The sequence below is a fragment of the Lithobates pipiens genome, unplaced genomic scaffold, assembly GCF_037356315.1.
Source record: "Lithobates pipiens isolate NorthernLeopardFrog02 unplaced genomic scaffold, aLitPip1_a1.2 Scaffold_18, whole genome shotgun sequence".
NCBI classification, from domain to species: domain Eukaryota; kingdom Metazoa; phylum Chordata; class Amphibia; order Anura; family Ranidae; genus Lithobates; species Lithobates pipiens.
Genome location: NW_027507758.1, coordinates 67,409,924 through 67,434,644, shown reverse-complemented (window position 1 = coordinate 67,434,644; position 24,721 = coordinate 67,409,924). Strand labels below are relative to the sequence as shown.

General features: G+C 45.0%; 1 protein-coding gene across 2 annotated transcripts in view; it reads right to left on the bottom strand.

The window, feature by feature from the left end:
• KCTD3 (potassium channel tetramerization domain containing 3) overlaps window positions 1-24,721 on the bottom strand; it is a 156,142-nt gene that overhangs the window by 130,813 nt on the left and 608 nt on the right. For both annotated transcript variants that reach the window (XM_077485767.1, XM_077485768.1), the window contains exons 2-3: window positions 17,150-17,203; window positions 3,101-3,146 (exon numbers count right to left, since the gene is read on the bottom strand). In XM_077485767.1, coding sequence (XP_077341893.1) covers window positions 3,101-3,146; window positions 17,150-17,203 — 100 coding nt within the window. The remainder of the gene's footprint in view (window positions 1-3,100; window positions 3,147-17,149; window positions 17,204-24,721) is intronic.

The following is a 24,721-nucleotide window of genomic DNA, read 5'->3' as shown; positions in this document are numbered from 1 at the left end:
TCCTCCCCCAGCAGTGCCATCCATCCTCCCCCAGCAGTGCCATCCATCCTCCCCCAGCAGTGCCATCGCCCCCAGTTCTACCTGCCCCCAGTGCCACCTGCCATAAGTGCCACGTATCAGTGCCATCTGTCATCAGTGCCACGTATCAGTGCCATCTGTCATCAGTGCCACGTATCAGTGCCACGTGCCATCTGTTGTCACGTATCAGTGCCACGTGCCATCTGTTGTCAGTGTCACGTGCCATCTGTTGTCAGTGTCACGTGCCATCTGTTGTCAGTGTCACGTGCCATCTGTTGTCAGTGTCACGTGCCATCTGTTGTCAGTGTCACGTGCCATCAATGCCACTTATCAGTGCCATCTGTCATCAGTGTCACGCGTCATCGGTGCCATGTATTAGTGCCATCTGTCATCGGTGGCACGTATTAGTGCCACGTGTCATCAGTGCCACGTATAAGTGCTATCTGTCATCAGTGCCACGTATAAGTGTCATCATTGCCCCGTATCAGTGCCATCTGTCATCAGTGTCACGTGTCATTGTCCTGGTGCTGCAAAAGCGTAATAAATAGTCAACAAGTTAGATGTGTGATTTATGTTCCTAGAACACATGATGGCGCTACCTGCATCTTGGGCCTCTCTATGTGGCCAGGCTGTGAAAAAGTCCCACACATGTGGTATTGTAATACTCAGGAGGAGTAGCAGAATTTTTTGGGGGGGTGTCATTTGTGGTATACACATGCCACGCGAGAGAAATAACCTATTACAATGACCATTTTGTGGAGAAAAAAAAAAAAATGAAAAATCTTAATTTTGCAAATTGTGGGAAAAAAATGACAACATCAAAAAGCTCACTATGCCTCTTACTAAATACCTTGGAATGTCTACTTTCCAAAAAGGGGTCATTTGGGGGGTATTTGTACTTTCCTGACTTGTTCGGGTCACAAGAAGCAAGATAGTCCACCAGTACATCAGATGTGATCAATTTTGTGCGATTTGCACCACAGCTTGTAGACTCTCTAACTTTCACAAAGACCAAATAATATCCACTAATTTGGGTTATTTTTACCAAAGATATGTAGCAGTATAAATTGTGGCCAAAATTTATGAAGAAAAATTAATAATTTGCATAATTCTGTCACAGAAACAAAGAAATATGCGTTTTTTTTCAAAATTTTCGGTCTTTTTTCATTTATAGCGCAAAAAATAAAAACCCCAGAGGTGATCAAATACCACCAAAAGAAAGCTCTATTTGTGGGAAAAAAAAAAAAAAAAGGACAAAAAATTAATTTGGGTACAGTGTTGCATGACTGAGTAATTGTCATTCAAAGTGTGAGAGCACCGAAAGCTGAAAATTGGTCTGGGCAGGAAGGGTGTTTAAGTGCCCAGTAAGCAAGTGGTTAAAAGCAGTGTTGTATTAATAAAAATTAATGTATATGTTTTCCCTCTCTCATACACATACATACATACATACATACATACATACATACATACATACACACACACACACTGTTCGGGGCTTCTAAGTCATTTTCTAGCAAAAAAAAAATATGATATTAACTTGGAACCAACAAATGTCAGAAAAAAGGTTTAGTGTTTAAGCAGTTAAACTTTTTTCACTTACACACACAGTCTATTCCATTGACAAATTGTTACAATGTTTATACTCAAGTTCAACTGATAAATAAGGTTTCAATTCTTGGCAGACTGCCCCCAGTTTTTCCTCTTCCTTTCTTTTGAGGGCTGTGGCTTCAGAAGAGCAGAGAGAATTCTTTGCATAGAAAGAATTGTGAAACACTTTAGTCAAGAACGCGATAACGATTCTTGACGATTAATTGTGCAGCTCTAACACACACACACACACACACACACACACACACACACACACACTTCATGTTTTTTAAATGGACAGTATGTATAGCAATACCAAAAAGCACCACTAGATGGAAGCATAACACTTCTACAGAGAATCTTCCCCTTTATTATACAGTATAACTAAAAAAAGGCAAGTTTTTTTTTTTCATATCTGGATAGAGTAGCGAAGGGTTAGAAACATTATCAATTTTTTATTGCCGTCTTTGTCCCCATTACAGAGATTCACTGTTTAGGATTGTCCCGATTGCCAAGGTCACCACAAATGAAAGTGAGGGTAAATCCAAAGTTTCGAGAAGTCACCAGAACAGGAAAAAAGGGAAAATCTTCCAATGGGGACACTTATTCCTATGATAACCAAGGACTCTTGCACAAGGACTGGTTGAGCACCTTTAGCATAACTGCAGACATATTTCCTTCGCTCAGGCGCAGCGTACAGCCTGTCATTAACATGAATGGCTGTGTGCAGCTGTACTCAAGTACATGGCTGTGCTATTAAACAAGAGTACAACTTACAAAAATTTGAAAACATTTCCTTTTTTTTCCCCCCATACAGTGTACATGCATTTACAAAAGCACTGTCGTATGCACAGGTACAGTGGCACATGCATGAAGCCATGTAGCTGTCTGCACACTGGTAAGGTTTAGCACTATACCAAAGTGATGAGGAGTACCGACACACCTAGAAACAGAGGTGGGGTACCTCCCTACTTCACATAAACAAATCAATATAGCAACAAAGGGAGAAATAGGAAGGACCTATAAGTAGTTCAAAAGGTGTCAAGAGGGAATAGGCCAGTGGTTTCTCCTAGAAAAAAACTTTATTGTTCATTATCAGTATATATTAAAAAAAAAAAAAAAAAATAGACAAATTGTAATCACAGCTAATAGGCAAAAAGACAATAATTAAAAGTCGACAACGTTGTCATGCATAAAAAAAAATAAAAAAAGAAGACATGCCTGGGTGTACAGCCACATCCAAAGTCAAGTACACTGGAATACCACATAAATCTAGGGTACCAACTATACCAGCTCAAGAATGAAAAGCAGAGTGTGTGGGATCTGACTGCACGGCCCGCCTGTCCGGTCGGTAAACATGCACGGGTGTTCTGATCAGTGTGCCTGTGTGAATGGGGCCTAAAAGTTCAACTGTCCAACTAGTTCCTAGAGGCAACAATCTGAGTTCTGTCACTTTTTATTCAATCTTCGAGGCTTCTCATCGCACATTACTTACAGCTCCAGTTTCATCACGTAGTGTTGAGATTCTCCCACTCAGCAGACTGTAAAATAAACAAGACTTATTATTTCTGGAATAATACACACAATGCAGCAAAAAAATATTAGTGATCACTGCACTCAAAAATCTGCAGGTTGAGTGTATTTACATTGGTCGGAGAAGTACGAAGGTAAAATATGTAATGTAAGCTCATTATTGCAATAAAAATACACAAGGATCCTGTAAAAACCACGCCAAGCACATACCAGTCAGGTGGGTGGCGAGTCCAATCACAACAGTGCTGGTACTGCCTGATACTTCAGGGCATGGGAAATCTAATGCCCTCTATTCAGAGGTTCCTCCCACTAATGACTGTCACTGAGTGACACAGTAGTGATGTAGCAGTCAGCAATAGGAATCACAGCATCCATAAATATCTATATGACCCACCGTGCCAAATAACACTCTGCAAGAGAGCAAAGACTGGACTCTCAACCAGCTGGACTGGTATATATTCAGCTTGTTCTTCTGAAGCATGGAGTCTGCAAACTCAGGCCCACTACAAGATTTTACCCGTCCCACAGCAACTTTTTCTATATTTGCATTAGGGTTGTCCCGATACCACTTAGAGTAGACCAAGTACTTTTTTTTTTTTTTTTTTTACACATTTCATGTGACAGTGGTACTAATATGCAGCACTGATGATGTGTGGATTGTGTAAGTAGTTTTTATTTTAATTCTATTTAAAAAAATAAATAAAAAAAAATACATTTTTTTTTTTTACAATTGGAGTGGACGGGAAGTGGACGGTGTCAGTGTTATTTTTTATTATTATTACAATTTAAGCTTTTCAAGATATATTACAATTTTATTTGTATTTTTTATTTTATTTATTATTATGAGAGACCCTTGACATCTCCCTCTTGAGACGGGGAAATTTACTGAAGTCAGAGATTCCCCAGTCTCCTTCTCTACAGCCTTAAGCTGCACTGAAGATGAAGGGACAGGAGACAGAGGCCTCCTCTCCATTCATAAACGGAAGCATCGTAAACAGTTTACGATGTTCAGTGACAGCTATGAATGAACAGTCAGTGATCACCGACTCTGTGCATTCGGAAAAGGGAGGAGCCAGTAAATTACATATTTACCGCCTCATTCCACCACTCTCCATCCTGACAGATCGAGGACAGAGGGGGGCGGAGGAGGAGAATGGGGGGGGGGGGGGGGGCAGTCGATCGATACGGAGCTGGGGCGGGGGGGGGGAGAGTTACAATCACCGATCTCACTGTATATGTTTCAATAAAGCAGCTGAAAGCAGCGGGAGGAAGAAAAGAAGCAGTGGCTGTCAGCTGCTTTATTGAAATCTATACAAGATCATGATCGTAACTCCCCAGCACCACACCAATCACCCCTGACTGTCCAGGTATCGGATTAGGCATTGGAGCATTTGCCCAAGAACAAGGAATGCACAGATACCGATACTAGTATCGGTGCAACCTTAATTTGCATTTTGGTGCAGGTGGGCCAGCCACCAGCACCATATCAACCAATGATGCTGAGCAGTAAAGCTACACAGTGTCATTCATTGCTATGGTGCTGCTGATCAATGGCAGTGACATCCAGAGCTACCCCAGCTCCGGTCCTCAGTCCAGAAGTGCTTTGCCTCCCACCCTGTGCCATGCTGCCGCTCTGGTGAGGATTGTAAGGTAGGACAGTGGTACTAAGGAATGAAGTGAGGGGGGGGGGGACTTCATTCATTTAAATGTTATACATTAATAAAATAGTAATCTGCTGAATTTTGAGCTGTGTATAGTTAGCTACTGGGGGGGGGGGGGGGGTGCTCCGCCTCCCAGCCCTTCAAGAGGATCTAAATGCGGGGAAAGCTCCTGAATGCAAATATTCCATTCCAGTACCCATTCATTACTGTGCTGGGAGCGCGCGCTGGGAAGCATGCTCTCAGCAGAGTAAAGTGTTTACCTAGGGCCGCATATACGCATCCGAATATCATCATTATCCACTTCCGCTCCAAGAGGTTTACCCCTCTTCACGACCAGGACATTTTTTTTTTACGATATGGCACTGCATAACTTTAACTGACAATTGCGCGGTTGTGCGACGTTGCACCCAAACAACATTGATGTCCCTTTTTTTCCTACAAATAGAGGTTTATTATGGTGGTATTTCATCACCTCTGCGGTTTATTGTTTGTGCTAAACAAAACAAAAAAACAAAACATTTACTTTCTGCTATAAAACATCCAAAAAAAACAAAAAAAATAATAATTCTTCATCCTTTTAGGCCAATATGTATTCTGCTACATATTTCTGGTAAAAAAAAAAAAAAAAAAAAAAACCCCACACACAGGAAGAAGGAAGAGTGTATACTGATTGGTTGCACAAAAGTTATAGTGTCTACAAAACTATGGGATAGACTTATGGAATTTTTATAATAAAGTTTTTTTTTTTTTTTACTAGTAATGACGGCAAACGATTTTTAGCGGGACTGCGACATTGTGGCAGACAAATCTGACACTTTTTGGGGACCAGTGCTTAAAAAAAATAAAAATGCACTGACACTGGCATGGAAGGGGTTAAATGTGCTCTAGGGAGTGCTTTATAACTGTATGGGGGGGGGGGGGGGGGTGCTTTGGCTGTGTGAAAACAGAGATCCCGATTCCTGCTTAGCAGAAACACAGGATTTCTGTCTTCCCCTACTAGCAGAATGGCGATCCGCCTCTCTCGTGAACGACTGGCAGGTTCCGGTGGACATCAGGTCCGCCAAACTCGCTGATTAGCTCCCGCTGTGTTCAATCACAGCGTGAGCGCCGCAAACCTGGAAGAGGCGATCACGTATGGATACGTGATTTCACCGGTATGAACAGTCGCCCCACTGTTTATGTACGTGGGGCGGACGGCAAGTGGTTAAAGTCCACCCTCCAAGAGGCGCCATGTCGGCAGGTAGTGGTTAAAAACATTCCCCCCTCCCACCTATCCTGCCTACCCTGTGTACAAAAAAAGATGTACACTTACCTAGGTTTAATCCACTCCGGTCACATGATTCTGCAGCTCCGGCTCCCCTGTGTCAGTGAGGTGTAACTTCACAAATCTTTTTAAATTAATGAATTTCTTCAATTTTTTACAATGGATAGGTAGGAGGAGGGAAGAAAAGTTTTTAAAAAAATAGTGTTAGTGTGTATGGGGCTTTAGGTGGAAGAAAAACCTATCAGATTTTCTGTTGATTTTTTCCTTCAGATTTACCAAAACCATGTAGTGCAAGGGCCTGCCTGATTGCATACAAACTGAAACTCCTAAGGTTTGACCTCATATTATATGGTTTTGGTAAATCTGAAGGAAAAAAACAAAAAAAAAAAAAAATGATATACATTATATATTATAGCAGAAAATCTGATAGTGTGTATGGGGCTTAAAGCTTTGCTAAATTCCAGAAGATGGCTGGGGCTATATAAGGGAACAAATAAGTGTCTTTATGAAATCAGTGGTGTCTCAGGTATACACATACATATTAATCACTTAACCACCCCATAGCAGATTTACTGCTACAGGGCAGCCTCTGTGCAGAATCACATTTATATGCGATTCTGCACTTGCGCCTAGGGGGTGCACACATGCGCTGCTTCTGCTGTGATCAGCAGAAGCCGATCAGCAGGTGCCACGAAAGGATGTCTGACAGCACTCACTAATCGTCAGGAAGAAAGGCTGGATGAAGCCCTGCCTATGTAGACAAGGCAAAGATCCATTCTGGCAGAGGGGATGCAATGGATTTTCTCTACCCGCAAAGCAGGGAATAAAATCCTTGACATGCTTTAGTAAAAGCAGCACACAAAAGTAAACAAAAAAACCCTGGCTAGGCACGCATTTAACCCTTTGATAACACCCCTTCCCCACCAGTATCATTAGTACAGTGACAGTGCGAATTTTTGGCGCTGATCACTGTATTGGTGTCACTGGTTCCCACAAAGCGTCCACCACAATATTGCAGTCCAGCTATAGGTCGCTGATCGCAGCCATTACTAGTATACAAAAGTGTGTGTGTGTATGTGTGTATGTATATATATATATATATATATATATATATATATATATATATATATATATATATATATATATATATATATGTATGTATGTATATATATATATATATATATATATATATATATATATATATATATATATATGTATGTATGTATGTATGTATGTATGTATGTATGTATGTATGTATGTATGTATGTATGTATGTATATATGTATATATGTATATATGTATATATATATATATATATATATATATATATATATATATATATATATATATATATATATATATATATATATATATATATATATATATATATATATATATATATATATATATATATATATATATATATATATATATATATATATATATAGTAGACAAACCAATCAATATAAGCTTATTGTTATTTGTTTTTTACCAAAAATATGTAAACCGAAGAAATTAGATTTTTTACATTTTCTTTTAGTGGATATGTTTTATAGCAGAAAGTAAAAAATATTGTTTTTTTTTTTATGTCTGTCTTTTTGGTTTATTAGTGCAAAAAAAATAATATAAAAAAAACATACAGAGGTGATCAAATACCACTAAAAGAAAGTTCTATTTGTGGTAAGAAAACTGGAGTTAGTACTTACCGGTAACTCCTTTTCCGGTGGTCTTCCAGGACAGCCCTTGAGAGATGGAGCTCCTCCCATCGACACAGGAAACACATTGCCACAGTTCAAAAGGCGGTCCCTCAGGTCCCTGGTCAGTCAGTCATTCACCAAGAACCGAAGGATGGAACTGAAAAAACATATAAACCATAACAGGTAATAACATTAGTACATCACTATAATCAAATAAAGGGTGGGATCGTGCTGTCCTGGAAGACCACCGGAAAAGGAGTTACCGGTAAGTACTAACTCCAGTTTTCCCAAGTGTTCTTCCAGGACAGCCCTTGAGAGGATCCCCAAGTACTTACCAGATTAGGGGGGGGACCACGGCCTGGAGGACTTTCCTCCCAAAGGCCTGATCCTGACCGGACATTAGGTCCAGTCGGTAATGCCTTGTAAAGGTGGAAAGCTTGACCATGTGGCTGCTTTACATACCTGCTCCGGGGTGGCACCAGCTCTTTCTGCCCAGGATGCAGACAACGCTCTTGTTGAGTGAGCTTTAACACCCTCAGGAGGATCTCTATTCAAGGCCTTATACCCCTCTGCTATAGCTAGCCTAATCCATCTAGCTATGGTTACTTTTGAAGCTTTTTGCCCCCTACGCTGCCCGGAAAAAAGGACAAAAAGGAGTCAGAGATTCTGAAAGGATTTGTCACTTTAAGATATTCTAGAATACACCTCCTCACATCCAATAAATGAAAACGTTCTTCTTTCTCATTTGCTGCATTTTGACAAAATGAGGGGAGGACAATATCTTGGGACCTATGAAAGCTAGAAGCTACTTTTGGTAAGAACCCAGGGTCTGTTTTTAGTATGACTCTGTCTTCTAGGATCTGTAGAAAAGGTTCCCTGATGGAAAGGGCTTGGATTTCACTGACCCTACGGGCTGAAGTGATTGCCACCAGGAGTACTGTGTTAAATGTAATAAACCTTAGGGAGGCCTCTGAGATAGGCTCAAAGGGTGACCCCAAGAAAGCTTTTAGTACAACTGCTAAATCCCAGGATGGGACTTTGCTGACTCTAACCGGCTTACGTCTAGCGATTGCCTTACAGAACCTAGCGACAAAAGGATTTTCCTGTAAGCGTTCATCTAGGTACACACTTAAGGCAGCTATCTGAACCTTAATAGTACTTAGGGTTAATCCTTTGTTTACACCTTCCTGTAAAAACTGTAGAATATTAGCCGTATTTATGTCACGGCTGTTCAGCCAGCTATTACATTTTTTCCAGACTTTTTTGTAAATAGCCCTCGTTACTGGTTTGCGACTCTGTAGTAAGGTCGCAATTACCTCATCTGTCAGGTCCTTACTCCTTAAGATTTCCTCCTCAGTAACCACGCTGAAAGCTTCAGTGTGGCCACCTGTGGATGATAAAGAGGTCCCTGCGACAGGAGGTCCTGTCTGTAGGGAAGCCTTAGAGGGGGACAGTCTGTTAATTGTAGCAACGTTGTGAACCATGGTCTCCTGGGCCAGAATGGTGCTACTAGAATCAAACAGGTTTTTTCCGTGAGGAATCTTGCTAGGACCCTCGGAATGAGATGAAAAGGGGGAAATGCATAAGCCAGACTGAAAGTCCATGGAGTTTGCAAGGCATCTACAGCCAGGGGTTGATCTCCTGGGTTTAGCGAGCAAAAATTGGGAACCTTTGCATTCTCTTTGCTTGCAAAAAGGTCTACTTCTGGTTTTCCCCCGTGGGTTGTTATGAGATTGAATGCCTCTGGGTGTAAGGACCACTCTTGGTTCGAAACTTTTTGTCGACTCAAGAAGTCCGCCGTGCTGTTCAGCTCCCCTTTCAGGTGAACTGCAGAAATGGATTCCAGATTGGCTTCTGCCCACTGAAAAATGCGTCTGGCTACCAACATCAAAGGAGGACTTCTGGTACCTCCTTGTTTGTTTATGTATGCTACAGCTGTCATATTGTCTGAACGGACTTGTAGATGGTGACCCTGTATTGTGGGGTGAAAGGCTAAAACAGCTCTCAGGATTGCTGTTAGCTCCTTCCAATTGGAAGAGAAACATTTCTCTTCCGGGGTCCACTTGTCCTGGACCCAGCTTGAGCCGAGGTGGGCTTCCCAGCCCCAGCTGCTCGCATCCGTTGTCAGTGTTGAAGTGATAGGAAGGACCCAATGAACCCCTTTGTTTAGGTTCTCCCTGTCCTTCCACCACCAGAGGGAACGTTTTATCTTTGAGGGGATCGATACCTCCTCCTCCAGATCTCTGCCCTTTAATTGTTCCAACAGAAATCCCTGAAGGTCTCTTTGGTGGAACCTGGCCCATTGTACGGCTGGAATGGCTGCCGTCATAAGACCTAAGACCGAAATTACTTCCCTCACCGTACATTTGGGGCTGCATTGAAGAAAAGATGTTCTCTGCCACAGATTCAAAATCTTTTCTTCCGGCAGTATAATTTTCTGATCTACAGACTTGATCCAGTAACCCAAATACAGGATCTCTTGTGTTGGGGTTGTTTTGGATTTCTCCTGACTGACAATCCACCCTAATCGACTCAGGCTGAGTTGAGTCAACTCCAGATCCTGAGAAAGACGACTCTCCGAGTGTGCTGTTAGGAGCAGGTCGTCTAGATAGGGAATAATTGAGACTGATTGAAGCCTCAGTGGAACTAAAGCCTCTCCGAGAACCTTGGAAAAGATTCTCGGGGAGGATGACAGACCAAAGGGGAGCACTCTGCACTGAAAGTGGTAAACTTTTGTGTCTATCTGCACTGCCATCCGAAGGAATTTCTGGCATTCCTCCCTTATTGGAATATGCAGATAAGCATCCCTTAGATCCAGGGTGGCCATAAAAATCTCTTTCTGGAGAAGGTTCTTTATGGAATAAATGGACTCCATCCGAAATCTCTTGTAACGGATGGAGCGATTCAGTGGTCGGAGGTTCATAATTAGTCTGAACCTCCCTGACGGCTTTTTTACCACGAAAATGTGCGAGTAAAAACCGTCTCCTTGTTCCTGAATAGGGACTGGTGTCAATACCTCTTGATCCACCATTTCCCGTATCAGTAAAGGTAAGGCCCTGGCCTTTTCTGAGTGACTTGGGAGCTTTGTCACCAAAAACTTTGAGGGAGGGCTGCTGTGGAATTCCAGCACATGCCCCCTTTTTATTATATTTAAGACAAACTCGTTCGAGGTTGCCTCTTCCCATTGTGGAAGAAATTTGCTTAATCTTCCTCCCACAGGAACCCTGACGTCACTGGGGTTTGGGATCCTGATTGGGGCGGCTAAACAGTATGCTCCTTTCCCTTTATGTCCCGACCAATGTTTTTTGGGGGTTGAACTCTTCTCTGATTTAGAGGGTTCCTTAAAGGGACGAAAAAATTTTCTTTGGAAATTTTTCTTTTTTGCAGGAAAGGTTTTCTTTTTATCCGCCGTCCTTTCTAAGGCGGAATCTAATTCAGGCCCGAAGACTAAGTCTCCTGTAAAAGGGACGCTGCACAGGCGAGTTTTAGACGCCGTGTCTCCCCCCCAAGTTTTCATCCATACTGACCTCCTTGCTGTCACTGAAAGTGCTGCTGACTTAGCCGTAAATTTTACGGAGTCCGTGGAGGCGTCAGAGATGAAACTGGTGGCCTTAAAAAGCATAGGGAAGGATTTCAGAAGCTCACCCCTAGGAGTGCCTGCTTTTAAATGTTCCTGTAGTTGTGACAACCAGAACTCCAGGTTTCTAGCTACACAAGAAGTGGCTAGAGCTGGTTTTAAGCCTGCCATAGAGGCATCCCAGGCCCTCTTTAAGACAATGTCTGTTCTCCTGTCCATGGGATCTTTCAGTTGGCCCATATCCTCAAAGGCCAGATCAGCCTGCTTTGAGACTTTGGACAGAGGGGCGTCTAGTTTAGGATTTTTATTCCAGACCGCCTCTGGGCTCTCATCAAAAGGGAACATTCTCTTAAGGGATTTAGGAAAGAAAACCTTTTTATCTGGTTCAGACCACTCCTTAAGGACAAGGTCAGAAAGCACCTTATGTATAGGGAAAACCCTTGCTTTCTTTTTCCCCAGAGCCTCATACATTTGATCATGTCTGGATAACGGAGTTTCTTCCTCCTCAATTTCCAGTGTATCATAGATAGCACCCATTAGCTCATCAACTTCCTCAAGAGACAATCTATATTTTGAGGCTTTAGATGTTGCTTGCTCCTCTTCCTGATCAGAGTCTGTGCCAGAGGAATCGGGGCTAATCAACGTGGGGCTAGGCTCCCTGACCATACGGGGCTCCCCTGAGCTGGGTTGTGTAAGGCATGGTGAGGAGGAGATTGCAGTTGTTTTACTCGTGGAGGCAGCTGACCCTACGTCAGTGATTAACTCCCGGAGGGATTTAAAGGTCAACGCCATTTCCTCTTTAAAGGAGCCCAAAAATTTTGCTAAGGGGGAATCTGCCTCAGATTTAAGCAAGCTTGCAATGCATTTCTTGCATAGGGCTTTGTTAGAGTCAGAGGACAACCTATTCCCACAATTAGGGCACTTTTTGCGGCCTGCCTTGTCTTCCTTTGGTAGCTCTTTAGCCTGAAAATAAGAAGACAAAGAATTTTTTAGCGTCAGCTCCATGTCCCTCCTTAGAATCACCCAACTGCATACATCCTTAACTGTGAGTTAACCACCACCGTGGGGCAATACAGAACCCAGCCTACAAACACCACCACTCCACCAGAGTAATAGCATGCCCAGCAGCCTACCTGGGATTGGCTGGTGCCTGTCTCCGCCAGAGTGTCCTGGGGAATAGCCTCCATGGTCCCCCTCTGCCGCTCCGGATCCCGCCGCTAGTCCGGTATTGCTGGACGCTGGTCGGGACTGTACAGGCACAGCGCTGGCTCTCCCTCTCCTCCTTGTACCCTAGAGACCCGGAACCGGAAGTCTCGGCACACAGTGATGACGCGGTTCCGCCGGAAATGACGCTCGGCGTCTCCGACCCCACCGCAACAAGGAGCAGAGATGGAAGGTTCCACTCACCGCTCCTGGGGGAAACCGGCGTCATTCTGCCCCTGGCCACCTCGGCACTGGAAGGAGGAGGGTAACGGGTCTGCTCCGATTCAGCTGGACGGTACCCGAGCCACAAGAAAAAAGGTATGGACCCAACTGCAGCCAAAAAACAGGACCCTGTCCCTTATGGCCTACGGGTTCTCAGGCAGCCCCTGAGAGGGGCCTCCAGGTTCCTGGCAACATGTTCCTCCGACGGAGGAAACACAAATGACTGACCAGGGACCTGAGGGACCGCCTTTTGAACTGTGGCAATGTGTTTCCTGTGTCGATGGGAGGAGCTCCATCTCTCAAGGGCTGTCCTGGAAGAACACTTGGGAAAAATGACAAATTATATTTGGGTACAGCCTTGCATGACCGCGCAATTGTCAGTTAACCACTTTCAGACCGGACCATTTTGCTGGTAAATGACCAGAGGTCTTTTTACACTTTGGCACTGCGCTGCTTTAACTGGTAATTGCGCGGTCATGCAATATTGTACCCAAACAAAATTTGCGTCCTTTTCTTCCCACAAATAGAGCTTTCTTTTGATGGTATTTGATTGCCTCTGCGATTTTTATTTTTTGCGATATAAACGTAAAAAGACCGCAAATTTTGAAAAAAAATGATATTTTCTACTTTTTGTTATTAGAAAAATCCAATAAACTCAATTTTAGTCATACATTTAGGCCAAAATGTATTCAGCCACATGTCTTTGGTAAAAAAAAAGTCAATAATTGTATATTTATTGGTTTGCGCAAAAGTTGTCACATCTACAAACTAAGGTACGTTTTCTGGAATTTACGCAGCTTTTAGTTTACGACTGCCTATCTCATTTCTTGAGGTGCTAAAATGGCAGGGCAGTACAAAACCCCCCCAAATGACCCCATTTTGGAAAGTAGACCCCCTAAGGAAATTGATAAGAGGCATGTTGAGCCCATTGAATATTTTATTTTTTTGCCTCAAGCGATTGAATAATGACAAAAAAAAAATTTTTTTTTTTTTTTTACACAAAGTTGTCACTAAATGATATATTGCTCACACATGCTATGGGCGTATGTGAAATGACACCCCAAAATAAATTCTGCTGCTTCTCCTGAGTACGGGGATACCACATATGTGGGACTTTTTGGGAGCCTAGCCGCGTACGGGGCCCCGAAAACCAAGCACCGCCTTCAGGCTTTCTAAGGGCGTAAATTTTTGAGTTCACTTCTCACTACCTATTACAGTTTTGAAGGCCATAAAATGCCAAGATGGCACAAAACCCCCACAAATGACCCCATTTTAGAAAGTAGACACCCCAAGCTATTTGCTGAGAGGCATGTTGAGTTCATGGAATATTTTATATTTTGCCACAAGTTGCGGGAAAATTACAAACTTTTTTTTTTTTTTTTTTTTTTTCACAAAGTTGTCACTAAATGATATATTGCTCACACATGCCATGGGCATATGTGAAATGACACCCCAAAATAAATTCTGCTGCTTCTCCTGAGTACGGGGATACCACATATGTGGGACTTTTTGGGAGCCTAGCCGCGTACGGGGCCCCGAAAACCAAGCACCGCCTTCAGGCTTTCTAAGGGCGTAAATATTTGACTTCACTCCTCACTACCTATTACAGTTTTGAAGGCCATAAAATGCCAAGATGGCACAAAACCCCCACAAATGACCCCATTTTAGAAAGTAGACACCCCAAGCTATTTGCTGAGAGGCATGTTGAGTCCATGGAATATTTTATATTTTGCCACAAGTTGCGGGAAAATTACAAACTTTTTTTTTTTTTTTTTTTTTTTCACAAAGTTGTCACTAAATGATATATTGCTCACGCATGCCATGGGCATATGTGAAATGACACCCCAAAATAAATTCTGCTGCTTCTCCTGAGTACGGGGATACCACATATGTGGGACTTTTTGGGAGCCTAGCCGCGTACGGGGCCCCGAAAACCAAGCACCGCCTTCAGGCTTTCTAAGGGCGTTACAGTTTTGAAGGCCATAAAATGCCAAGATGGCACAAACCCCCCCCAAATGACCCCATTTTGGAAAGTAGACACCCCTAAATTTAGGGGTACACTAGTGAGACTAGGTAATAAATGGCGGGTGCCCTGAAACTATAAAAAAATAACTAACCAACCAGCGTCACCTGTAACAGTTATATGGTGATCACTGGTGAAAGGGTTAACTAGGGGGCAATCAGGGGGCTTTATGCGGTAGTATATGGGGGTCCCTGGCGCTATAAAAAGCTGCGGCGAACCTAAATACCTACTTGCCTAACTAGCGTCACCTGTGACACTAATACAGCGATCAGAAAAACGATCGCTTATTAGGCTGGGTTCACACTGGAGCGATGCGGGAACGCCACGAATGCGCGGCGGGTTCCCGCATCGCATGCCTCCCGGCGGCAGTTCACACTGCCCTATGCGAACTGCTGGGAGTGTCAGTGAAATGTTACTGACACCCCCAGATCAGTTCGCATATCGCAGTGCGATCTGCAAACTCGGATCGCATGGTGTGAACACCCATGCGATCCGATTCTGCTGCGGGCCAAAAAAAGGGTCCCGTGCGAATTTGCGGCGGGTGCGGCGGGTGTGGCGGGTGCGGCGAATGGCTGAACTCGAATCGCACAGAGATCGGATGTGATTTGCACTGCAGTGCGAATCACATCCGTTCTCAAACCGCTGCAATCTGAACCCAGCCTTAGTGACACTGGCGACGGGGGGTGATCACGGGGTTAAACCTTTATTGGGGGGGTTAGGGGGGTACCTTAGAACTAAAGGGGGCTAACCCTAACTGCCCTAACAGTTATTAGTCACAAATGACACCCGCCGGGTGATCAGGGGGTTAAACCTTTATTAGGTAATAAATGGCGGGTGCCCTGAAACTATAAAAAAATAACTAACCAACCAGCGTCACCTGTAACAGTTATATGGTGATCACTGGTGAAAGGGTTAACTAGGGGGCAATCAGGGGGCTTTATGCGGTAGTATATGGGGGTCCCTGGCGCTATAAAAAGCTGCGGCGAACCTAAATACCTACCTGCCTAACTAGCGTCACCTGGGACACTAATACGGCGATCAGAAAAATGATCGCTTATTAGGCTGGGTTCACACTGGAGCGATGCGGAAACGCCGCGAATCCGCGGCGGGTTCCCGCATCGCATGCCTCCCGGCGGCAGTTCACACTGCCCTATGCGAACTGCTGGGAGTGTCAGTGAAATGTTACTGACACCCCCAGATCAGTTCGCATATCGCAGTGCGATCTGCAAACTCGGATCGCATGGTGTGAACACCCATGCGATCCGATTCTGCTGCGGGCCAAAAAAAGGGTCCCGTGCGAATTTGCGGCGGGTGCGGCGGGTGTGGCGGGTGCGGCGGGTGCGGCGAATGGCTGAACTCGAATCGCACAGAGATCGGATGTGATTTGCACTGCAGTGCGGTGCGAATCACATTCGTTCTCATAAACCGCTGCAATGTGAACCCAGCCTTAGTGACACTGGCGACGGGGGGTGATCACGGGGTTAAACCTTTATTGGGGGGGTTAGGGGGGTACATTAGAACTAAAGGGGGCTAACTCTAACTGCCCTAACAGTTATTACAGTCACAAATGACACCAATGCAAAAAAAAAAAAAAAAAAAAAAAAAATGACATTGGTGTCACTGTGACTGGGGGGCAGGGGTAATTGGGGGGGTGATCGGGGGGTAAAGGGGGGGTGTGAGTGTGCCTGGCATGTTCTACTGTGTGTGGGATGTGTTGGTGCAACTCACTGATCCGCTCTCCTCCGTGTCGGAACGAAAAATACCGACACGGAGGAGAGAATACATCACTTCCTCTCCTGTGTTTACATTACAGGAGAGGAAGTGATGTCACCGGGGATTTCTATTCGTCGGGAGCGATCGCGAGGGGGTGGCCATGAATGAATGGCCGTCCCCTCGTCCGGGATCGCTCCCGAACGAAAACCGACCGCCGCAGGCACCGGGCGGGGGCCCGATCGGGCCCCCGACCCGCGGGAGGCAAATCACGTACATGTACGTGCTTATGCCTGCCCGTGCCATTCTGCCGACGTACATCGGCGTTAGGCGGTCGGCAAGTGGTTAAAGTAACGCAGTGACATATCACAAAGAAATGGCCTGGTCATGAAGGGGGGTAAAAGTGGTAAGAAGTGTTTTTATATGGGGGGGGGGGGGGGGTGTCAGAACTTGGCACTCCCTGGTCTGTACACATCGGCTCAGAAGTAGCAAGTCCCAGAAAACCAATGAGCGGGGGTGAGGCTGTATAAATCCTGTACTACAATGAAAATTCGGATACATTATAAAGAAACCATGCAAGATGATTTAAATAGCACATTTCCATCCTCGAAGAACTGATTCTACAATTAGCACATTGGCAGCACTGATACATACCTGGAAAAAAAGGAGTCTGGGATCCACATGAGTGTTTGTCTTGATGTACTAAATCTGGAGAGAAACAAATTAAGATTCTTATGAATGACAAATCTTATTTCTGCAGCTGTCTAGATATCAACTTTATAGCTATAAAAAGGTTTGACAGACAAAAAAAAAAGAAAGAAAAAAAGGATTCATGTTTGTTCTGTTGTCTGCACAAGAACAATGTGTGCTCTCATTCAATCCTATAGAGAGATCAGGAGTACAAGCCGGTCATTCCTAACTTTCCATAGGATTGTGTGAGAGTGCAGAGGACAGAGGGCCAGCCAACAAGCAGCTGTATGACGCTGATATCTCTCTGGATTGGGTACAAGTTAAAGTGGTTGTAAAGGCAGAAGGTTCTCTTTCTATCTTAATGCATTCTATACTTTTTGTAGCGGCTGACTTAATAACCAAAAGCCTGAAACTCCGCTTAAAGTGACTGTAAAGTCCTTTTTTTTTTTTTTTTTGGTCTCCTTTCTATTAAGATAACAAAGGACTTTACAATCACTTTAAGGCTGAGTACCAGGCTTTTGTTTATTAAAAGTAAGCAGCTACAAAAAGTATAGCGGCTAACTTTTAATAAACACATACTTACCTGTTCCACGGCTTGCGGCTTCATGGGCGGGGGCGTGCACTGCCCATGCGCGAGTGGCGCTGTGTTCTCCCAGTGGACAGGCAATCTTCTGGGAATGTCACGTGTCCCAGGAGATTGCTGAGAGGGAGCGGCTGCCTGGCATGTAAGGGGGCAAGGAGCTCTTAAAGCAGAAGTTCCACTTTTGGGTGAAACTTTGCTTTAATATATGCAACTGTAATTGCAATTGCCATTTAAACTGACCACACAAACACACCCGAGTTCAGTTATACAATCTGGGACCCATTCACACCTGTAAATGAGGCCATGTGCAATTACATGTGAGAACTCTAGTGGGGGTTCCCGACAATTAGCTGCAGGAGGAAGCCTCATTGAAAGCAATGGGAGGCCAACAGCTCCTACAGCTGCTTGCATGTAATCACTCAAGAGCCAATTACTTCTGAGTGACTGGCCCTGGGAAGAGACCCTCTGCTGGGGTTTCAGCATGTAATCACACAGCCCCAAGTGCAAGTGTGATTGGATCCTAAGGCCCCTTTCACACGGGCTTTCCGATCACATCCGCCTGTCAGTTTTTCAGGTGGACCTGATCGGACACTCCATTCACCCCTATGGGGCAGCGGATGTCAGCGGTGACATGTCCGCCGACGCCGGCTGCTATCTGATCCGGTCCATGAAATGTAGATGGATGGTGACCCTATTTTCCATCCGATCTTCCCATGTCCATCTCTGCACAGTGAGTGGAGACGGAACTGTCATCCGCCTGCTCAGCTGGGATCAATGGAGTTATCCCCCGCTGAGCAAGGGGAGTCTGCAGTGCGGACCACCCGTGTGAAAAGAACTCTACATTTTTCCTTTAGATTTACCAAAACCATATAACATGGAGGTCAAACCTAAAAGTTTTAATTTGTATGCAAATCAGGCAGGCCCTTGCACTACACATTTGAAGGTAAATCTAAAGGAAATGAAAACAACAAAAAAGTTGTATAATATGTAGCCATCTTTAGGACTCGTTTACACAAGCGTACTTTACTTTGTGAGTTCTGCTTTTTTTTCTTGAATCAGGGTGCTGTGCTGTTTTCAGGAAGCTTTGTACAGCACCTCTGCCGGACCCTCCTATCAGCCAGGATCGGCCTGCATTTCATAGAACAGCACAGAGACCCAGTTCTAGCATAAATGGGTCTAGAAAAAAAAGGTACGTAATGAAAACAGAAAAGTTTTATTAAAAGTTTATATTAGCATGTTGACAAAGCTCAGAAAGAAAATAGAAAACAGATTCAATTTCAGCATTAAAGTTGGGTGTGCATAATGTTAAAAAAAAAAAAAAAAAAAAAAAAAAGAGGGGGTAAGAAGAAGAAGGGTACACCCGATAATAAATGTGCTGGGGGAGGGGAGGCAGGTTATGTGTAGAAATGAGAATGCGCCTTCACTCTGATATTAACAAATAGCAGCCATCAGTGATCAGGCACAGCTGACTTACTACAAAAGAATGAAAAGCATGCAAGTCATTTACACAATCTGAACAAAGTCCAAAACATTTTCTGAAAAAGAATTAAAAGCAGGAGCAGAAAATGAGATGTAATCCAGCCTAGACCTATAATAGACATCCCCAGTATACAGTAGACTGCTCTGCATGATATGTCTTATAAATTTGCATCATTAACGGTCTTTATTTTTCAGCACATTTCTCAATTCAGCTAAATGAATTAAAGGCTAAGATCACCTTTTGTAACATGTTACACCCATATTCAAGGTGGAACAAGCAACATAGTACAAATGCACCAGCCCCTGAACCCCGAATGCCGTTTTGGGAGGAATGGAACGGATATGGAATGGATACTATAGTGTACTAATCTGCCCCACATTTTAGCACATTATGACAGACTTATCTGGGAAGCGACCCTTTCTAGAGTCGTCACTCCTATCTTCTCCTGGTCTTCTTTCCGGGTTTGGGAACATCAACCGTTTGACTGGCCTGGCCGCGATGACGTCACTCCGTCACACAGGAGTCACATTATCATGGCAGAGAGCTGTGCCATAAATGTACTCTGAACTGCACATGGGTGGATTTGTGAAGTTATTTTTTAGGTTTAATCCCACTTTACAGCAGGAACTGAAAGTGCTTGTAAAGGCAGAAAGTTTTGTACTTCAATGCATGCGCAGCATTAAAGCGGGGTTCCACCCTAAAGCGGAACTTCCGCTGATCGGAACCCTCCCCCCCTCCGGTGTTACATTTGGCACCTTTCAGGGGGGAGGGGGTGCAGATACCTGTCAAAGACAGGTATTTACACCCACTTCCAGGCATAGACTCCCACGGGAGTCTATGCCTCTTCCTGTCCCTGCACGCTGTCTGCTGGGACACACACGGGTCCCAGAGACAGCGCGGACAATTCCTATTGCGATGCGCGACTCGCGCATGCGCAGTAGGGAACCGGGAAGCGAAGCCGCAATGCTTCACTTCCTGATTCCCTCACCTAGAATGGTGCTGGCAGCAGCCGAGAGCCGAGCGAGCGATCGATCGGCCTCTGCATCGCTGGACCCCGGGACAGGTGAGTATCCATTTATTAAAAGTCAGCAGCTGCAGTATTTATAGCTGCTGGCTTTTAATATTTTTTTCCACAGTGCAGTCCCGCTTTAAGGTAAAGAACCTTTTGGATGCAGCTCCCCCCCAAATACTTACCCGAGAAAGATCTCGAGCCAGCACTGCTCTCTCTATCCCTCCTCACTGGACTTAGTGAGAGCAACGGCAGCCATTGGCTCCTCCTGCTGTCAATCAAATCCTGTGACCCGGAAGTGGGGGGGGGAAGCCGCACTGTGTGTGTCAATAGATTGAACCCACACGAGTACCCCCCCCCCCCCCCCAAGCGGCTTGCTGGGGGGGGGGGGTACTGGAGGGCAGGAAGAGCCAGGGATGTCGGTGGGGGACCCCAGAAGATGAGAATCGAGGCTGTTCTGTGCAAAAGAGCATGCAAGTATGAAATGTTTGTGTTTTTTTTTAGAAAGAAAGAAAGAAACTTTTAATATCACTTGAAGCCTGCAGATGCCTCCATTCCAGCGATGCGACATCCACAAGCTCCCTCCACGATGCAGATATGCACTCTTTTCCTGGATCTTTGTCCATCCTGATTGGCTGGCAGGGGATTACATAACTCCCTCACATGCAGACGAATGTTCTTTCATCCCAATACTGAGGTGTGCTGGAAATAGACACTGAGCACGCATGGCTCACTTTACATTCTGAAGGAGACTAAACAGGCAGATCCTGCATGCTCCCAATTTTTTATTCTTTAACTTTAGTTCTGCTTTAAAGCAGTAGTAAACCACCACTGATTTTTTTTTTTTTCACCTGCAAGGCAATGTCATAATGTACTAGTTTGCGTTGCATACTAAAACATTACGGAAAACTTACCCTAAAACGAAGCCCTTCCAGCAGCTTCCATCTTCACCCAGTCTTCCTTATGGGTTTGCGGAGCCCAGCTGTGTGAGTGGCCGAAGCCACCATTTATGGCACAGGACTCTGAAGAAATTCCCACGGCTTAATCTCCTTAACGTACCTCTCTATATGTCTATATGTACGGATAGGAGACATTCTAATTGGTCGATGCTGACCAACCAGAACACGGTTAGCCTGTTCTGTCAGCGTTGGAGAAGAGGAGAGAAAGCCACAGGGATTTCAAATCCCTGGACCGGTAAAGCGGCGACCCGATGTCTTACAGCGGGCGATCGCCCAGCACAACAGGTGATCACAATTTTCTGCAAAACCAGCCTTAAAGCAGAGCTCCACCCAAAAGGGGGAACTTCTGCTTTAATGCCTCCTCCACTTTCAGAAATGGCGCTTTTGTGGAGGGGGTACCCAAATTTGACAAGCGCCCGCTCTCACTTTTGCACCAATATCTGAAGCGGAAGTTCTTCTCCCCCCTCCCCACAGTCTTCTGGGACACATCACAAGTCCCAAAAGACTACAGGACCATTCACAAGGCGCAGTGCGTTTCGTGCATGTGCAGTAGGCACCCGGCTGTGAGGCTGTGAAGCTGTAAGTCGTCACAGCCAAGTGCCCACACCTAAGATGCCGACGCTGAAGACATAAGATGTGATGTCAGAAAGGCTGGGCTGATCCCATTGCTGGATCCTAGGACAGTTGAGTGGCTGTTTATTAAAAAAGTCAGAAGCTAAACTTTTTGTAGCTGCCGACTTAATTTTTACACAGGAGACTGGAGCTCCTCCTTAAAGTGGTTGTAAACCCTTACTACACACTTTCACCTACAGGTAAGCCTAGATTAAAGTGGTTGTAAACCTTCTGGGACCACTTTTACCTACAGGTAAGCCTAGATTAAGGCTTACCTGTAGATGCAACAAATATTTGCAAAAGACTGTCATGCTGTTAGTGGGAGCTCCCGCGCGCATGAGTGACGTCATCGTGGCTCCGGCCAGTCACAGCGCCGGAGCCGCGATACCCGGAATTCACTCCGGGATAGATGGCGGCGATGGAGGAGAAGAACGAGGGTTGCTTCGGGGGCTTCCATCTCAGGTAAGTTATTCATAATGAGCTAGTATGCTATGAATACTAGTTCATTATGCCTTTGCCTTACAGGTTGTGTTTTTTTTTTTTCTTCCTGCCTTTACTTCCTCTTTAAGGCTTACCTGTAGGTGCTGTAAATAACTCCTAAACCTTTAGGGTCCTTTCACACGGGGCGGATCAGTTCTGATCCGCCCCGTGGATGTCCGTTTGCTCAGCGGGGATCACTCCGCCAATCCCCGCTGAGCAGGGAGATGACAGGTCTGTCTCCGCACACTGTGCAGGGACGGACCTGTCACAGCGCCGTTCTCCCCTATGGGAGATCGGATGACGACGGACCGCAGTGACCGTCGTCATCCGATCCGATCCGCAGACGGATGGAAAAATAGCTTTTTCCTCCGTCACACTTTTTCGGATCGGAGCGGGTCGGATGTCAGCGGACATGTCACCGCTGACATCCGACGCTCCATAGAGCTCTATGGAGCACCCGTTCAGGTCCGCCTGAAAAACTGACAGGCGGGCCTGAACGGGACGTTAGTGTGAAAGGGGCCTTATGGTTTAGGAGATATTTACAATTCCCCGTACCAAGGACTCCTCCGGCGCGTGCACACTTTAGAAGGGTCACAAAGCACCGATTTCATTAAAGGACAAGCCGTAACTGGCGGCTCCCGCGCGCACGCGCTGGAGTGACGTCACACAACTCCGGCCACTCACAGAGCCGGAGTCCGTGACATCGCTGGCTCCTGTGTCAGGTAAGTGACACATAATGGGTTATTATGCGATGCATAGTAGCCCATTATGCTTTACCTTTGCAGGGAAACAAAGAGGAAGTACTTCCTCTTTAGCCACTTACTTACTGGACACTTACACCCCCTTCCTGCCCAGACCAATTTTTAGCTTTCAGCGCTGTCACACTTTAAATGACAATTGTGCGGTCATCACACTATACCATATTACATTTTTAGCTAAACAAACAAAATAAAAGACCGAAAATTTTAAACAAAACGTTTTTCATATTTGGTTATAAAATTTTGCAAAGAGATAATTTTTCACGTTCACTGACGGGCACTGATGAGGCGGCACGGAGAGGTGGCACTGATTAGCAGCACTAGGGACCGATATCTCTCTAACGGGAGCTGGTTAAGGGCTTGCTTATATTCTTCATGCTGACAGCGTGAACAAAAAAAAAAAAAGCCAGTCCCTGGCTTCTGTGATCAGCTGTCATTGGCTGACAGCTGATCACATGGTAAAGGGCCCGATGTGACTGACCCTTTACTATGCTGTGACCAGCTGATTCCCAAGGACCTGGTGATAACAGGGCAGCACCAGAACTGGAGGACATACATTGGATACCCTCCTGGCATTTCAAGCCCACACCTTAGCTGTCTTTGGCTATAGCACAGGCGCATGACCAATTATAATGACCAATCAGTCGCAGCAAGATAATGGCAGCCACACATCTATCAATGCGATCATCCAATGGATTCTTCTGTGTGAATAAATCCGCAAACTAGACAACCATCATCCCATCAATTTAGTGAGCCCCTGGTCAATGCCGTGTCTATCGGCTGCGGTGTAATTTTGTTGATCGTGCAAAAAAATAAAAAATAATGTGTGTGATCATCATCCTATTGTACATCGATAACATGGACAGTTCTAATCGATCGATGATCAATCGTGTTTTCAAAAACACAAAGTGCAGTGTTAAGCCATTCAATGTTGTAATCAATTAAACACTTGCCTACTGGGCACTTTTAGCCCCATCCTGCCCAGGCCAATATTCAGCTTTTTTGGCACTAATAATCAGGACACTGATATCAGCGCGCTGATTATTATTATTAAGGAACTTATATAGCTTTACATATACACATCACGTACATTCACATCAGTCCCAGCCCTCAAGGAGCTTACAATCTAACAATTATCAGTGTAGATGTCCCTTTAACACAAGCCAGTTATCGGCTCTCCTCTCCCTATGTTGTCAGCATGAGGAAAGAAAAGCCGATAACTGGCTTATGTTTATTCTGTGATCAGCTGTCATTGGACACAGCTGATCACATGGTAAAGGGGCGCTGTGATTGGCCCTTTACCCCGATCAGTCTGAAGGACTCAGCGTGCCATAGGGGTGCACGGGCAGCGCGATCACAGGAGGACATCAATAGATGCCCTCCCAGCAAAGCAAGCCCGGGCTGTAGCCGTCATTCGGCTATAAACGCAGGACGGGAAGGGGTTAAGAATGAATGTCTTTACAAGCGTGACGTGCGTTTTCTCATGCCTTCCCAGACCACTCAGGTGTGAACGAGGCCCCGAGGGGCTGCACTCTCCATGTTTTGCAGCACGTCTGCTGGTCGCCATTAAGAATTAGGCCCCTGTTCACGTGGCGAGAGCGTGCGTTCTCTGATGCGTTTGCACGTGTTGTGCATAGGACTCTCCCTTCACTTGA